The 17,196-nt window shown below is 46.6% G+C and overlaps 2 protein-coding genes across 3 annotated transcripts; both read left to right on the top strand.

Moving 5' to 3' along the window:
• Nucleotides 1–123: 123 nt before the first annotated feature.
• Nucleotides 124–6,201, top strand: amd1 (adenosylmethionine decarboxylase 1). Its single transcript, XM_086100385.1, has 9 exons — nucleotides 124–450; nucleotides 3,601–3,687; nucleotides 4,015–4,141; nucleotides 4,222–4,324; nucleotides 4,771–4,813; nucleotides 4,943–5,087; nucleotides 5,506–5,598; nucleotides 5,677–5,832; nucleotides 5,914–6,201. Exons 1-9 carry the CDS (start codon nucleotides 338–340, stop codon nucleotides 6,055–6,057), a joined length of 1,011 nt encoding a protein of 336 aa, XP_085956511.1. The 5' UTR covers nucleotides 124–337; the 3' UTR covers nucleotides 6,058–6,201.
• A 4,582-nt stretch (nucleotides 6,202–10,783) lies between these two features.
• Nucleotides 10,784–16,855, top strand: LOC147187323 (CXXC-type zinc finger protein 1-like). Of its 2 annotated transcripts, none has more exons than XR_015097705.1 (14): nucleotides 10,784–10,920; nucleotides 11,309–11,424; nucleotides 11,511–11,611; nucleotides 11,703–11,842; nucleotides 12,142–12,297; nucleotides 12,439–12,585; nucleotides 12,691–12,801; nucleotides 12,870–13,048; nucleotides 14,025–14,232; nucleotides 14,328–14,438; nucleotides 14,793–14,934; nucleotides 15,700–15,749; nucleotides 15,848–15,944; nucleotides 16,037–16,085. XR_015097705.1 is itself a non-coding variant. In XM_086100894.1 (14 exons), the coding sequence occupies exons 1-14, from the start codon at nucleotides 10,918–10,920 to the stop codon at nucleotides 16,658–16,660; spliced, it is 1,719 nt and encodes a 572-aa protein (XP_085957020.1). In that variant the 5' UTR covers nucleotides 10,784–10,917; the 3' UTR covers nucleotides 16,661–16,855. The 2 variants fall into 2 exon arrangements, 1 of the variants encoding a protein (XP_085957020.1); XM_086100894.1 differs by lacking the exon at nucleotides 14,793–14,934 and adding an exon at nucleotides 16,514–16,855 and having other exon boundaries at nucleotides 16,037–16,189.
• The last annotated feature ends 341 nt before the right edge of the window (nucleotides 16,856–17,196 follow it).

The raw sequence follows: 17,196 nt of genomic DNA, 5'->3' as shown, positions 1-17,196 counted from the left end.
AACTGCTGTAACGGACAGCCCTTTGGACCAATCACATCTGACCAAACGCAGTCCTGCAATACGGTTGGTTATTTAAGCTCATGACGTTTCGTCATTTTGTTTATAAATCCACCTCGCAGTCGTCGTACAGAGCTGTGCACAGTATGGCCGGCGATATTAGCTAGCACTCGCTAACGGTATTCTCTGCAAAAGGGAAGACGGTAACAGAAGAAAAATCATCATTTGGATTGTTTAACAGACTGTACACCTATAAATTATCATTTTATTGAATACGGATTAATTAAGACAAAACGTTATAACCGACGTTTTTTTTTTTGTTGCGCCAGTCTGTTGTCTCATGATGGAAGATAACGGTGCACATTTCTTCGAGGGGACCGAGAAACTGTTAGAGTTGTGGTTCTCCCGGCAGGATGAGACCAAAGGAACCGGGGACCTGCGAACCATCCCAAGGTTTGTTTCCCTGTGGAACTTCTGTATCAGGTGTCCTTAACGCTTTAGTGGAACCCTGACCACACGCCTGGCGTTATTCTCTCTTCATTCGTGATATTTCATCATGAATGTGCATCCAAGTGGAATAGAATACCACAAGGGGTATTTTCTAAGCGTTAGCTATTCATTCATTCGTTCGTTCTAAAAAGACGGGAGACCAAAGGCGGTTATCCGAGCCCACGCAGGAATGAGTTTACGCCGCCAGTTAAAAATGGCCACCCCTCCCGACTCATTCATTTGCTGCGTAGGCGTACGGTGACTACACAAATGTGGACATTGACCAAGTGCTTATGTATGTACGGTCCATGTTTGAAAGCAGGTTGAATTCGAATGTAAAACCCGGTCACTGCTGTATAGCTAACACTTGTTTTTTCTTTCTTTTAGGTAGGCGGTTGGATTTCGCACGATTGCTATTTGTGGTATGAGCGAAAACATGGTTCCGCTACTGAATAATCTAAACTCGGATTGCTGTCCGTTTTTACTCTGAAGGTCACTATTCCAGGGTTGAAACGCGAATCATCGGGTCCGTGCGCACGCGTTTTAGCAGGCCCTGTGTGGGAGGCGAACGTCGGTCGATGTGAATTATAATGTGCGTTAACGTCTACATTTCAAAAGTAGCGAAGCCGATTGCATGATGTTGACGTTTTAGTGTCGCCGCGGAAGGGAGAATGTTTTTTTTCCCCTTGCGCCACTGTCGAACAATATGAAGCCATATTTGATGTCAAGCATGTGGTCGGTCGTCACAACCGCGTGCTTCTTTTGCTAGCAAAGGCCGATGATACGAATGGCGCTGACGAATCTGTCACGTTCGGGTGGTTATGCAACTCTCCGTGTGCCACTTTAAATGTCGAGTTGTGGTTCAACTTTGTAATCATTAACCCTTTGATGCACCAATAATGATAATTTAAAACATGATAAATTGTCCACTGTAGTAACCGCTGTCCCTGAAAGGGTTAAGCTAGGGACGTGACAAAGATTTGCCGAAAGAGTCCAACTTTCCCACCGGACCACTCGCCCGAATATGTCCCAGTCACGTTTCCATACATGCATTTCCTTCTTCCCATTGCATACACGGTCAAATGATCAAGTTCCTTTTCAACCTGTTTGAAAATGACGTATTGAATGTCTACGAGGTGAAAAGAAATGCTAATTAAACAGGATTTCATTATTGGCCTTATTTGATTTGTTTTGTTTTGACTGCCTTGCGGAGACATGCCGCTTTTTAAAACATACAAACTCTCTGACTGTGCTGGCACATCGAGTTTCATTTGTAGGAGGTCGCATGTCAAATCATTGGTTGGTTCTCTCATTTCCATGTACTAAACAGACGTCGGAAGAAAGTAATTGCTGGAAAACTCAATAAAACGGCTGTTATTCAGATCACGATGGCGCACCTTTTGTGGCTGTGAATGGCCAGCAATGAGCTCGTTTCCATAGCAGTTAGGAGTGGAGCAAAAATTATTTGAATCGCAAAGTCTGTTTGGATTTAATCAAGCTAAATTGAATAGTTAGGTTTCAAAATGGACCGTCCTTGAATCGGATCGCACTCTACCTATTGAGATGCGTATACAGTTGTATGAGGAGAGATGTAGATCAGGTATAAATCGGTTTGATAATGTTGACTATTTGTTGTTTCTTTGAATTTTATTGCATAGTTTGGTCTCTGGTTTTAACGCGCTTTTACATCTTGGGAAATATGCTCAAAATGACAGCCGTATCGTGTCTAATTGTAATCCCACTGCATCAAACCCAATCGTTCCCCTTGATGGCGCGAAATTGGTTGGGTTCATTTTCAAGCGACGCTTGTGCGAGTGCCCATCTCCTTGGACAAAGTGCAGCTGAGCTTGGGTGTGTTTTCAACAAACTCGCACAGAATAAGCTTAAGTGTCGTCTCACAATATGTGTCCCCTCACTACTAGTATGGGAGCAAAGCGTCTTCCATTGAATTTTTGCGACCGGTTCAACCTGTCTCGTGCGTTTTTGAACTTTTCCAGCTCACTTAGTTTAGCATAACTTGCTCTAAATCAGGTCCCTATGTACACAATGACTAAGCAGTCATCAACCGAGTCCACAGTGACGTAATGTGTATGAAACATAGAGCAGTGTTGTAGTGTCCATTTAAAAAAGTTTTACAAAGTTATTATTTATTTATTTTTGCCTAACCTACAAGACCAAGACATTTATGCATCCTAAATCTGCTATTGTCATTGTTTTATTGTGCGTTTATTGTTTAAGCGGACCTTAAAAAAAAAATGGCATCTTAAATTGCAATATTGCACAGGCGGAAATCTGATTATTTTCACAATCGTTCAGCCCAAGCAAATTTTCGCTTTGACCAGTTTTCTGTGTCATAAAACATGTCGCCGAAAAGGCGTCAAATAATAAAACAAGACTTTTTTTTTTTTAACAAACAGCCCTTTTGGATCAGGCTGGCGGACCGTTTGCCTTGCCAACTTCCAAAGAAGTCCGCAAAGGTTGACCTCAGTGCGGTCTGTTTTTTTTTTTATATTAAAAAAGGCATCCTTAGCCTCTTGTAGTATTTTGCGTTCCTTTCCTGGGGCAATCTGATCCCGCCGAAGCACCGCAAATAGCCTGCGGTGTTCGCTTCACCCTCGAGTGGGAGTTGACCTCGGGCTCCGATGATGTGGTCTCGCTGGTCTGATGCTATAATGCCATTTTAGACAGCGGCCACACATTTCCTTTTTTTTTTTTTTTTAATGCACGCCAGGAATTTTTGAATGTTTGGGGGCCCTAATTTAAAAAAATAGAGAATCGACACGTGCACACGCACACATGCCATGATGACCAACAGCCATAACGTCCCCAAAAATGAACAAAACAAATAAAGTAGATACGATAGGTTGTGAAAAGGCAATGACTCCGCCCCTCACGATCGACTTGGGACCAGTCTGCGAACTTGCGTTCAATCGCGATCGGCGTGTTGGGCACCCCCGCCATACTGTTTCCGTGGACAAGCAAAGCAAGTGTCCCAATAACCCGTATCCGCGCATGCTTGTCACTTTGTGTTGAGAATGACTCGTCTCGAAAGCGAAGCAATACTTGGAATGTTGTCGTTGCTCAACTTTGCCCTCGTTTGTGTTTCCTTTGTAGGTTTGAGTGGGACAAACTTTTGGAGAATGTGCACTGTTTGATCATAAGTGTGACAAAGACCGACAAGCAGGAAGCTTATATACTCAGGTGAGATGCGGATCGGTCCGTCTGCCGTCTTTGGCTATGATTAGAAGGCTTTCCCAGATTAGACCGGTCACCTTGCAGTCACTTGACACTGCCGCCGCTCGCTGCCACTTTCAGCTGGCGAGATGGAGCGGTCTGACGACATTCGACTGCCTTCGCCCTCTTAATGCTATCAACGGAGATGCAAAAAAAAAAAAAAAAAGGATCATCAAAGTCCAAAGCGCCGGATTGGCCATCAGCAAGCTCTGATCTCGATCTCACCCGCGCCGTTCTTTGCACGCCGTTTGGCGACGTCATTTCACTCGAAGTGTCTTCTTCTCTCCCCTCCAGTGAGAGTAGCATGTTTGTCTCCAAGAGACGTTTCATTTTGAAAACATGTGGAACCACCCTCTTACTGCAAGCACTGGTGCCTCTGCTGGAACTCGCCAGGGAGTACTGCGGTTTCGATGCCATCGAGGTGAGCCGCGGCCTCTCCGGCGCCGGCGCTCGCCCATCTCCTTTCGTTTCGCGAAGCCGATCGGTGCGTTTGCTTTGCAGAATTTCTTCTACTCTCGCAAGAATTTTATGAAGCCGACCCATCAAGAGTTCCCTCATCGCAACTTCCAAGAGGAAGTAGATTTTCTCGGCCAGATTTTCCCAAGTAAGTCGCCAAAAAATGTCGGCCGCGCTTGTGTATTTAGTTGTTTGGGGGGGGCCCCGACTGCAACAAAAGTCTTTGGACTACGTGACAAAAACATCCCACCATTTTCTCAACTGGTGCTTTTTCCCCAGTTTGTACACGATCCAGTGAGTCATGAAAATAAATTTGCCGTCTTGTTAACAGCCTTGAGAAAGATCGCCGAGCCGCCTAATTTTCATTGCAGTGACGTAGCCGGCGTCCACAAAATTTTCATGGAAATGTCGGAAGCAGTCAATACAAATGATATTCCGAACAAAAGTAACAATTGTGTTTACGCTGGAGGGTTTTTATCCACGTCAAATAGCATCAACTCCAACAATCCAAGATGTAGTCCAGTCGCTGTTTGTTTGTTGCGTCATGAAGAGATAACAAAAATCGTCCTTATTTTGTGACTTGGCTTCCTCCAGATGGTGCAGCCTACTGCATGGGACGTTTGAACGCTGACTGCTGGTAAGAGTGCCGCATCATTTCTACACGGCCTTACGGTGACCCGTGACTTTCCTTTTTTTAAGAGCAAGTACACATCGCGCCAATTGTAAATTTAGAATCCTCACCGGTTGCCATTTTGTTGTCGACCAGGTATCTGTTTACTCTGGACTTGCCGGAGTACTGGGAGAACAAGTATGCGGATCAGACACTGGAAGTTCTGATGAGTGACCTTGATCCAGCCATTATGGACCAGTTCTATATGAAAGACGGTGTTTCTGCAAGTGAAGTCACTCGTGTAAGACAAGCGTTGACAAGAGAGAACCTGTTTTTATGCGGTGCAAGTCATGATTAAATATTTGGACGAAAAACAAGTCCGTTCGGACCTGTCTTGAAGCAACCTCCCCCCGCCCTCTAATTTCCCCAAGAATATGATTTCGAGCGGCGTTGTTAGTTGCCAACCATAGGCTTGAAATATTTTTGTGGTAAGTCTTTGTTGTAGCACCGTCACACAATGATGCTTGTTCTCCACGCTTCCTTTGGGCGGGTTATTTAAAAATATCTATTTTAAAAATCGGATGCGGCAAGTAATGTGATCTGTCATGAATCAAGCAACCCGATACATCTTTTGGATAATTGACACGTGGAGATATTTGACAAACAGGATGGTTATTTGATCCCCCCCCCCCCCCCCCCTCTCTCTCTCTCTCTTCCAGATGAGTGGAATTTGTGACCTGATACCAGGTTCTGTGATAGATGCCACCATGTTCAACCCGTGTGGGTACTCGATGAACGGAATGAAGACTGACGTGAGTGCGTCTTGGCGTCCGCATTGCGTCGTGCTTTGTGACGCTAACACGGCTCCTCCCGTTGCCTCGCGCGCGCAGGGGACCTACTGGACCATTCACATCACCCCAGAGCCAGATTTCTCCTATGTTAGCTTCGAGACGAACCTCTCCCAGACATCGTACGATGAACTTGTCCGGAAGGTGGTGGATGTGTTCAAGCCGGGAAAATTTGTGACAACGCTGTTTGTCAATCAGGCACGTATGACACACGCCGCGGCTGTCGTCGAATTGGGCCTCCTCGATCTAACCGGCACCCGCTTCTTCCTCTCACTCCAGAGCTCGAAATGTCGCAGTGTCTTCTCCTCTTCTCAAAAACTCGACGGGTTCAAGCGCCTCGACCGCCAGCTGGCCCAGTTCAACGATTACAATTTTGTGTTCACGAGCTACGCCAAGAACTGCCAGCAGAATCAGAAGAGCTGAGGGCGGGAGATGAAGAAGAGGCGCAAAAAAGGCGGCCGCTCGGGGTCCCTTCCCGGTGGCCGCCTCCCAATAGAAACCTTCTCGTCGTCCTCATCCCGCCTACTTCCTCCCCGTCGCGACTCCCCCGGCGGCGGCGAGCTCGGCTTAACCTCCGGTTTGCGTTGTTGTATCTGTGACTTAGACTTCTTGCATGAAAGCTCTTTTCTCTGTTTCGATATGCTAGCACACTCTTGCTGTGATCTTGAAGTGCATGCGGAGGATTGGAAGGCACTCCGCGTTAGGCTTTCCACCAGTGAGCGGTCCAAAGGGCCCTACCTGCGGGTCTCCTCCCTCATCCCCCACAGACAGGGCTTCCGGCCGCATTAAGTCCACGCCCCTGACATGCTCAGATGAGTCTTCCTTCATTCAGTCGTTCCGTTTGCGTTCCGATGCGAGGATCATTCATAAAGGGAGTGCACTTTAGAGCAATTTAACCCATGATATGAAAATGAAAGCTGGCCTTTGATCTCTCTGAATGTATGAATTGTATTAAGCCTTGACAATTTCAAGAATCATGGAGTGGATTTGTCTTAACGTTTGATTATCCAAATTCAAATAAAGCGTACAAGCCACAGAATTGCAGATCACATGGCCAGTGAAGAGAAGTTTTTTTTTAACCCCATACTGTACCTCCAGGAAGCTTTTAGCTTCCTGTCATATTAATTTCTCATTCACGTGGAGAAGTGGAGTTGTTTTTTTATTAATCATGGTCGTTCTTTTTTCAGCGAAAAACGCCTTAACATACATGCTTGTTTTTTTCGGCTAAAAACGCCTTACTATACATGGTCGGGTTTTTTTGTCTAAAAACGCCTTACTATACATGGTCGGTTTTTTCGGCTAAAAACGCCTTGCTATACATTGTCGTTTTTTTGAGCTAAAAGGAAGATTCTAAAGTTCTAAAAGGAATAAAAAATAACACAAAGTCACAAAGATCAATTGAACAATTGACAATAGCGTTCATTTGGTGGAAAGGAGGTGTGCATAGCTTTGACGCGTCATTTACGCGTACTCCCGAGTCAACGCGTTCGGGCTTTCGGCAGAGAAGCGTCAATAAGTTAGATGACTCAGGATAAAGAGGCGATCCTCCTCCTTCCTAATCCATTTCAGCAGTTTGTTGACAGCAGAAATGGCCAACGCCTTTGTGCCCAGGGGACTGAAGCACAGGTAAAGCTCAAAGCCGCTCGTCACCTGCGGGAGGGAGAAGGGGGCGACAAACTGCATTCTTGGCCATTTTCAATTCAATCATGCCCAACAAACAAATCTGTGGCTTCATCGCTTTACCGTTTCCTGTTTCGCGGGGCACACGCTTACCCATGCCATCATGTTTTCGGTTTCCCCGCAGCAGTAGAAGGAGCGCAAGGGCCTGGTCGGATGGTGCGCGTAGCTGTGAAGGTCCTGGTACAAAGCCATTAGCCTCCCCTGCTCTTCATCTCACTGGTACACCAAAGGAAACTCGGGACGGGAGGCGGAAACACACATTCACGTGATGCCACATCTCTATCTTATGCGCATGTGACGCTACGCCGGCTGTGGTCAAACTACGGCCCGCGGGCCGAATCCGGCCCGTTGGTCTTTTTAATCCGGCCCGCCGAAGGTCGGTCCGCAATTAAGGTTCGATGTTCAACTAAAAATCTTCAAGTAGCCCCGGCTCAACATCTTCCAAGACCCGTCATATCGCAGCACCTCGACACGCCAACCGGCAGGCAATCTCGCCATCTCGGAGGGCCCCCTCGGGGTGCTCGGAAACCTCCGCGCGGCGTGTTGTTAGGAGCGTCCCGATAACCCCAAAGAAAGAGAGCGCCGCGGCCAGTGCTGCGCCGGATCGCTGCTTAAGTTCTGACAAACCACATGTTTGGCTTTCCACCGGCAAAGCGCCAAGTGCGAGCTGAGGTCACGGCGTCCAAAGCAGATGTCGGTGTCCTTTGGGCGAGAAATGTCAACCTGGCAAAAAAAAAAAAGGACAGCGATCTGGCTCAACATCCACTCATCGTCATGTTTGGGAGCGACACGCCAAGAAGTGTAAGAGGGAGTGGCTCGGCACGAAGCAGATGGGCGGACATGAGAGCGCGGAGGCAAAACAAACGCGGCAGCATGTGTTGAGGCGATCGCGATGAAAGGCTGCAATCAATCAACTGGGAAAGGCTTAACGTCCCGCGAGGCAAATACAACAGTCGTTGCTTTCGAAGGGGGCTGTTTTGCAAACGCTGCAAAAGGGAGAATCCCCCTACAGGCATTGACTGACCCTCGCAGTCCCTTTTTTTTTTTTTTTATCTCCGTTAACGATAGGCCTTCGCACTGCCGCATGGGGAAATAGCCTCCATAAAAAAAAACCCCGCAGAAACGCGTCTTTATGCCTGCATTTCTCTCCACAACAGTTCAGCAACAGGGGGGAGCATGACACGCATTTGCCCCGTGAGCCTGCGCGCTTTAATTCATGTCGATGCGCTGGCAATCCGCGACGTGCTGCCGAAAACGACTCGCTCACAGCGTCCGTAACGTCGCTGAAAGATTCACGTTTAGCTTCGGTCTGCTCTCGGGTACATCCGGTGCATTTCAAGTGCCGTCTCGGGCGAGTGAGGCTGCATTCACCGACGTGCATCTGCATAGCCGCAGACGACACTATCTCTCACACGCACACACGCCAGTGGCGGTTCTGGGGGGGGGGGGGGCCAACGGGGGCCAGTGCCCCTGTAACACCGATTCTGGCCCCCCCTGTGGCCCCCCCTCCGAGCGCAGATACGCAGTCGTGCCGAGTCGCCGACGCGAATGGTGGAACCAAAGCGCGTGATTTAACATTCTAGTCGGACCCTTTAGTGCGCTGCGCCATTTAAAAATGAGCGGGAAAATGAGAAGCAGTCCGCAGAGAAGGAAATTACCACGACACGAGTGCTATTTGCGTGTGTGTGTGCGCGCGCGTGTGTGTGTGAGTGTTTGTGTGTGCGTGTGTGTGCGCGTGTGTGTGTGTGTAACTTTTTTAGTCTCCCTTTTTATCCATCCATTTTCCGAACCGCTTGATCCTCACTAGGGTCGCGGGGGGTGCTGGAGCCTATCCCAGCCGTCTTCGGGCAGTAGGCGGGGGACACCCTGAATCAGTTGCCAGCCAATCGCAGGGCACACAGAGACAAACAACCATCCACGCCCACACTCACACTCACACCTAGGGACAATTTAGAGCGTCCAATCAACCTGCCATGCATGTTTTTGGAATGTGGGAGGAAACCGGAGCACCCGGAGAAAACCCACGCAGGCCCAGGGAGAACATGCAAACTCCACACAGGGAGGCCGGAGCTGGAATCGAACCCGGTACCTCTGCACTGTGAAGCCGACGTGCTAACCACTGGACTACCGGGCCGCCCTCCCTTTTTATTTTAATTTTTATTTAACAGGATCAATATATAAGACATTGCCTTTTAAAATTTGGATAATGATATGCATGTAAAACATCAGCTTCAGTGTATTTGCAATTTTTGTCCCCGGCAGGCTGGTACCATATCATCCCCTGGCTTGAATATTCTCAACAGACGTATTGTTACACTTGCAGACATTTTAGCCCTCCTAATAATAATAATAATAATAATACATTTTATTTATAAGCGCCTTTCAAGACACCCAAGTCTGAAGAAATAAAAAGTCAAATAAGATTTCGAATCTGTCTTTTTAGCCCTGGGTTGAATGTGCCCCCCCATCAAAACCCCTGGCCCCAGCCCGGCCCCCTCAGTGAAATTGATCCAGAACCGCCCCTGGTGGTGGCTCTTTTATTTTGAAGGTGCCCAACGCCGCTCGCTGGCGACAGATTACCGTAATGCACAGTATTGACGATCGCAGTGGCGGCTCACTTGACTTCGATTTTGCGAGTGGAGGCTGGCTTGACCGCAGTGACAATTAGACAAGACGAATCGCGGGAGGTTTCGATTGTGTGCAGTTTTGCTCCGTCTACCCGGGGATCTTTGCAGCTGTTTAACAGCAGAACACCGCAACATTGTAAATGAACATCACAATGGCGTCCTCAAATAATATTTGCATGCCTCAGACATTGCATTCACCTTTCGTGGAAGAACAGCACTGCACATTCCTGTGCTCCCTTGTGTCAGTACAGTATTTAAAATGGTTCTTAACTCCTCTTCTGATATATTTATCAGTGATGTCAGAGGGGATGAGAAAAGGGGAATTGTACAAATGAAAAGGATATATTTGTTTTCATGTTTAGTATATATTTTGGTAAAATGTGTATTTTGTTTTTGTTAAATTAAGGGGGAAAAAAGACAACTACTGTTTAAAAAAGTTAAAGTAAAAATGTCTTATTTCCCTAAAAGGGCTATTTCTATTATTAAGCAGGCACAACTTAACAAAATAAAGGAGTTCCTGTGCCTCAACACAATACCTCTCATTATTTGTTGTGTCCAGGCAAAGTGCATAATTGTTATTTTCATGCACCCCATTATTGGTTGGTTGTGAGGAGTGTTGATTTGTATAAGCTTGGCTTGACCATACTAAATGGGCATATAGCCCTGCTCCCCATGACCGCCGTGCATGGGACCGGACCTTGGTCTTATTAAAAAAAAAAAAAGTGGACCTACAGCATTTCTTGTTGAGGACCACTGTTCTAAATGTTCAACGTAACCAACTGATCCACACTTCGGTCCTGTAGGGGGCGGTAGTGTATTTGCTGGTTGCCAAGTTTCATTCAACGGACGTGACGCAATCGATGTAGGTTCCGCTGTGAACTCGGCTAATGTTGATTACCGCTGTCGGAGGTTCGCTGTTACTCGCCGTTTGTGTTCTCTCTACGTCTTTGAACGACCTCCAGGCAATACGAATACAATGGTAAGGCTTCGCCAGCGTTTATATATTTATTTCACAACCCTGAGGTTAAACTCGTTTCGGTGCGTTTCGTTGTTCGGTAGAAACATGGCCGAATTTAGAGTCCGCCGCTATTTGCGACAAATTAATGGTCGAAAGCCGGAAACGGACCAGAACGTTAACTTTGGTCAGAACTCTCTTAATTCGGAATGATCATTGTCCAGCGTGACCGTTAACCATGATCAACATGGTTTCTATTCTTAAACGACGAGGCACTTATTTCAAGTGCGTAGCAGAAGGCAAAGCCCCTGCCAAGCAAGACTGTTTTGTGTACAATATAGTAAGCATCTAACTTGTCCGTTTTACTCTCGCTATAACGCAATGTATGGTCGAATTGTTTGCAATTTGCCAGGAAAGCGAAGCGTCTGATATTGACCCCGTACCAGGACCGGAAGGCAGCAGCATGGATGGGGAGAATGCCCCACTGTATTGCATTTGCAGGAAACCACACATCAACTGTTTCATGATGTAAGCGCACCACTGCTGTTTCATCCCACCACCTATTTTCTGCTGACCCGCCCTCATAAATTAAATGCCGTGTTTGCTCCTCTTAGTGGCTGCGATAACTGCAACGAGTGGTTCCATGGAAACTGCATCAATATAACGGAGAAGATGGCCAAGGCAATCAGAGAGTGGTACTGCATGAGATGCAGAGGTGATTGATCCTGATAGTGAGCCTTTCTGAGCGTACATCACGTGACTGAATAAAGTAGCAGTGATTGTTGTTTCCTTCTTCCTGTTACCAGATGAAAACCCATTGCTGGAAATAAAGTACAGAAAAGAAAAGAAAAGCAGAGAAAGGGAACCGGACTCTGATAGAACTGAAAGACAGTACAGTACCCCGAGTACACCAGACTACAGGAGTGAAAGGCGGCGAGGATCAAAAGTGAGTTTTCCCATTGTCCAGATGTCAAATTTGCACATGATTATGGGAGAGCAATGAATACAAATGAAGAGGCCAGAATACGTCATTGTTGCTTTACAACCTCATTTTCCACATTGTTCCATGTTCACATCCATCCGACTGCTTGTACTTGTTGGTTTCCCGAGAGTAGTTGACAAGTGAAGAAGCAGTATTGAAACGGTGTTGTAAAGCTTCCAAAGCTACCGGCTACTCTTACCTTGAGTGATTGTGCGTTGTCGTTACCGCCCGGAGCTCTAATTGGGTTTTGCTACATGTTGCAGGTGAAGCGTTCAGTGAGAATGTGTGGCGAATGTGAGCCGTGCAGAAGGACTGAGGACTGTGCACAGTGTGACTTCTGCAAAGACATGAAAAAGTTCGGGGGCCCCAATAAAATAAGGCAGAAGTGCAGATTTAGACAATGCGAGGTCCGAGCTAGGGTATGTTTTCTTTTTTCTAAATTAGACAATGCCAAAATGCTTTCTTTCATATGAAAGAACCGTGCCGCCGAATTCTGTGGAAGCTTTTCAATGTAGCTCCTCTTGGAAAAAGTGAAAGCAATCGCTTCTTGTTTTATGCAGAAAATGCTACGTGTAAAAGAAGAGGAACGGTATTTACGAGAAAGAAGAGAGAACTACCACCGCAGACGAAGGCGGTACTCTGACGACTATGACAGCGAGGCAGATCTCTACCAGCAGTACAAAGCAGCGGGGCTTCACAGCAGCATGGTAGTACGACCATAGTGTGACCGGCGTGGTTTATTGAGGCTAACATTGTGTTCGCAATTTGCATGCTCAACGCTTCTTTGGCTTTTTTTTTTTTTTTCCTACCAGGGATGGGCAACTGACGACGATGACGATGAACCGCCTTTCAGTCCTGTCTTGCGAAAGAAAGCTGTAAAAGTGAAACACGTGAAGAGACGAGAGAAGAAGTTTGACAAGAAAGTAAGATCCATTAGTTGTCTCGTGATATCGCGGTAACAAGTTGACGTCTGCAAATACGTTCGTTTTAGAAAGAGTCCCGGCGGCACAAGCAGAAGCAAAAGCATAAGGACAGGAACAGACACAGTGAGAAGAGTGACGTCCGCGATCACGGTGGGCGCCATCAGTGTCTCGGGCCCAACTGCGTTCAGGCCGCAAGAGCCAACTCCAAGTACTGCTCGGAGAACTGTGGCGTGAAGCTAGCTGCCAAGTAAGAGCTTTCCCCTGTTGCTAAGCTGTCATGTAGCGGAAGCAACGTTGACAGTTAGCTAACACTTGTGGAGTCTGCGTGGACTCTGGCTCTCTCCTACATCTCCCGCAAACTTAAATCCATCAATCAATCAAACAAGCGTTTCGCAGGTGAGCAATGCAGCTTGTGCAAGGAATTGACCCCTGTCACAATTTTTCACGCAACCCAAAAGCAGTTAGTTGAAAAAAAGAATAATGTAAAACACAGTGCCACGTTAAGTCAAACATAAATGTATTGAATATGACACACCATCAACTACTGGTAAAACAAACACATGTGACTAGGATTAATGTCCTTATTATGTAATTAAATAAATGATGCCATGCAGTGGATTCTGGGAACCGAAAAGGAAAGTTTTTTTTTTTGTGTGTATTTTTTAAACATAAAATTCACAATTGACCAGAACGGGGCACATAGAGTGCAAATCCACATATAATTAACGCGCATTGAAATGCTTTCATTGGGGAGGGGGGGGGGGGGTGTTAATTAATTTATTTGTGCATCTTAAAAATTAATCAGCCGATTAATTTGTATTTCTTTTCTGGCGCAAATCTGCATCGGTTTCTAAACATCCACAGTGGTTGGGCTAATATTAAGCCCTGTAATTGTATGAATGTTCATGTTGTGCCCTGCAATTGGCTGACGACCAGTCCGAGGTGTACTGAGCTTCTGGCCCAAAGTCATCTGGGATCAGTCCCAGCTCACAAGTGACTCTACTGTCGACAAGGGCTGTTGAAAATGGATGGATGATATTTGAATGTGCAAGGCTGCATTTTCATTTGAAATTGTGAAGCCTAACATGCTTTGTCAAGATGCAACATTGTGCTTGGTTACACTACAAATGACGCACACATTGTACGCAACGGTCTGAGTTTGAGGTAGTCGGCATTCCCTTTCTCATTTTGTCGTCTTCATGTGCGCGCACGTCTCCCCACAGTCGAATCTATGAGATACTCCCTCAGCGGATCCAGCAGTGGCAGCAGAGTCCCTGCATTGCCGAGGAGCACGGTAAGAAGCAATTGGAGCGCATTCGCAAGGACCAGCAAAACGCCCGCTTGCGCCTCACCGAAATGGAGCGCCGCTTCCACGAACTGGAGGGCATCATCGCCAAGGCCAAGCAGCAGGCGGTGCAGCAGGATGAGGAGGTTAACTTGCTTTTTAAATGTAGTCTTTTATGGTTGTGTTGTCACGAAGCTTGTTCTTCCCCTTCACGATCTGCAATCACGTTGCACCTTTTCAGGTCAATGAAGGGGAGGGAGATGACACAGACCTTCAGATTTTTTGTGTGTCCTGCAGCCATCCTATCAATCCAAAAGTTGCACTAAGACATATGGAGAGGTGCTACGCAAAGGTGAGTCCTTACATTTCAGCCGCCGCTTCACAAATTGCATTTTAAAAGGTAAACAACGGCAGCACGGTGGACGTTTGGTTTGCACGTCCGCCTCACACAGTTCACGGCTGTGGATTTGAATCCGTGCGCTGGTCTTCCTTTGGTTTTTGCACAAGTTCCTCCCACGTTCCAAAAAATACGCATGTTGTGGTTTTTTTAGGTACATCTGACATCCGAAGAGAAAATCAACCACGCATCGGGTGCATACAAAATCACGGAGTTAAAAGGACAAAACCAACAAATCATGAATTTCAGTCAAAAATCAAGAAGCTAACTCAGTGGATATTTACTGCAACTTTTGCTGTTGCCTTACAGGTACCCCTTTTCCACCCCCGCCCAAAAAAAAAAACACCCCAAACTTGGTGCTGGTTCGGCGCCGGGGCAAGTGCTGTGCTTAATTGGTGCTTAACAACTTCTTATGAAGAACGTGTTTGGTTTTACACCGGCAAAGAGCCAGGTAGGAGCAAGGTGATTACGTCACCGCTTACGTCAACGTTTACCCAAGAGCATCTGCGCTATTAATAATAATGATAATAATATTAATGCGATGTTAGCATCTGCTAGGCAACCTAGCATAGCATTTTTCTGAATCAATTTAGATGATCACGACGATGGCTGCAAGTCGGAGATCGCACGCTATCCGGGCACATCCGTGATCGCTCTTCTGGAGGGACACAATTGTGCCGGAGTTCACCGCTCAAAACTTGCGCGTGTCCGGGGAGTCATTCCCCTACATCTGCCATCGTCATGATAACCCCGCCAACAAATAATTGGAGCCAGCTTAAGCGCCAGTTTCCGGCACGAGAGCTAGAGCCAATTTTGGTGGTGAAATAAGAAGGGGCTGCTGCTAACCTGGGCACTAGCCTGGAACTAGCGCGGTGGAAAAGGGCCAAGAGAGTTTAGGAATGCTCAGCTTCACCTTGGCAAGCGCCATGCTAGGATCATTTTCGCAACAAAGTCTGTTCCTGGTCTTTATTTTCCACCATCCTCGAAAAGGATCGCTCACAAAGATATGTTGTAACAAACAGTCTGAGTAAGCTTTCAGTCTCGTAGAAAGGCTGAGAGCATTGTTGTTCGGGAGAGTTGTTACAAATCGTACGAGTAGAGTGAACAGAGTGGGTGCACGCTACTGCTGGGAGAAGCTCCAGCGCAGCCATGAGTAGAAGTGGTGTCGAAAGCAGATGGATGCTTAAAAAAAAAAACTATCTCGTTATCTTGACAGTACGAGAGTCAGACCTCCTTTGGTTCCATGTATCCTACAAGAATTGAAGGGTAAGAGAGAAAAAAAAAAGAACATTTCAAAAAAACAGCTTTTCTCTCAGTTCGGTTGCCTGACAATTTTTTGCTGTTGGTTTTTTTTGTCCTCATAGAGCGACCAGACTCTTCTGTGATGTGTACAATCCCCAAAGCAAAACTTACTGCAAGAGGCTTCAGGTTTTGTGCCCAGAACATTCAAGGGATCCTAAGGTCGGCGCAAGATTTCTGTCATATACGATGCATGCTGCTTTTGGGGCCATTTGTTTTCTTCCCCCTCTGCATTTCATTCCTGATGTGTCCAGGTTCCTGTGGATGAGGTGTGCGGGTGTCCTATGGTGAAAAATGTCTTTGAGTTGACTGGAGAATATTGCAGGGTCTCAAAACGGAAATGTAACAAACATTATAACTGGGAGAAGCTCAGGAGAGCTGAAGTGGACCTGGAGCGAGTCAGAGTGGTGGGCATTATTTATTGCTTTGCACGGTTCAAAGCAGGGGTGACCAAAGTCGGTCCTGGAGGGCCGCTGTCCTGCCTGTTTTCGAGCTCTCCCGGGAGCAACACGCCCGATTCAAATCATCAAAATCATTCTAATGCTGCTTCAGAGCTGGCTGATGAACCGATCGTCCGAATCGGGTGTGTTGCAGCCCGGAGAGACGGAAAACAGGCAGGACGGTGGCCCTCCGGGCCCGGAGCTGGGCACGCCCGGTTTAAAGGAGGGCCGCCTCCGTTATTCAGGCAACACAAGTCGCGTAACTCGTTTTGTTTTTCTCTGCACCCACAGTGGTACAAGTTGGACGAGCTCTTTGAACAAGAGCGCAATGTTAGGACCGCAATGACCAACAGGGCTGGGCTGCTCGCGTTGATGTTGCACCAAACCATTCAGCATGATCCTCTGACCACCGATCTTCGTAGTAACAAGGATAGATAGAGGACATGGTCTGCTTCTGCTAACCGGTCATTGGTGACTCGTTTGAAATGAATACAGTTTCTTCCATCTGAATAATTGTTTAATTTGTTGTATAGTGAATAAATTAAAGGGGCAAATTGATATATATTTTCGCGAGTTGATAAGCTAGTGCTGTTTTTGCTATGAACACCCTAAATAAAGCTGTTGTTCATTTGCTTCTGAGTCTTGGCTCATTGTCCTGTTCCAACACCCATCCTCTTTTGACCTACAACCGTTGATCAGATTGCCTCAAGTTGTTCTGCAAAATCAATATCAACATAAATAGATCTGAATATGCGTAGCAAAAAAAAAAAAAAAAAACACTTCTAACCTCATATGTCTTGCGATTGGAAGCAGTGATTCGACAGAAGTGAAGTTCAGTTTGAAGTGTGCACTCAAGCTACCAATGTCAAACATGCACCACTACTATTTAGCCATTCCAACGGCCACATGAATGACACCATATCAAAAAGTGACTGTAACGGGTGTGGCCGTGACATCTGTGACCAGGTACCTGC

This window comes from Hippocampus guttulatus, chromosome 20 (genome assembly GCF_054856545.1).
Source record: "Hippocampus guttulatus isolate MCC_2025c chromosome 20, RoL_Hgut_1.0, whole genome shotgun sequence".
NCBI lineage: Eukaryota > Metazoa > Chordata > Actinopteri > Syngnathiformes > Syngnathidae > Hippocampus > Hippocampus guttulatus.
The sequence above is the reverse complement of the archived record's forward strand: the minus strand, read 5'-3'. Positions and strand labels throughout refer to the sequence as shown.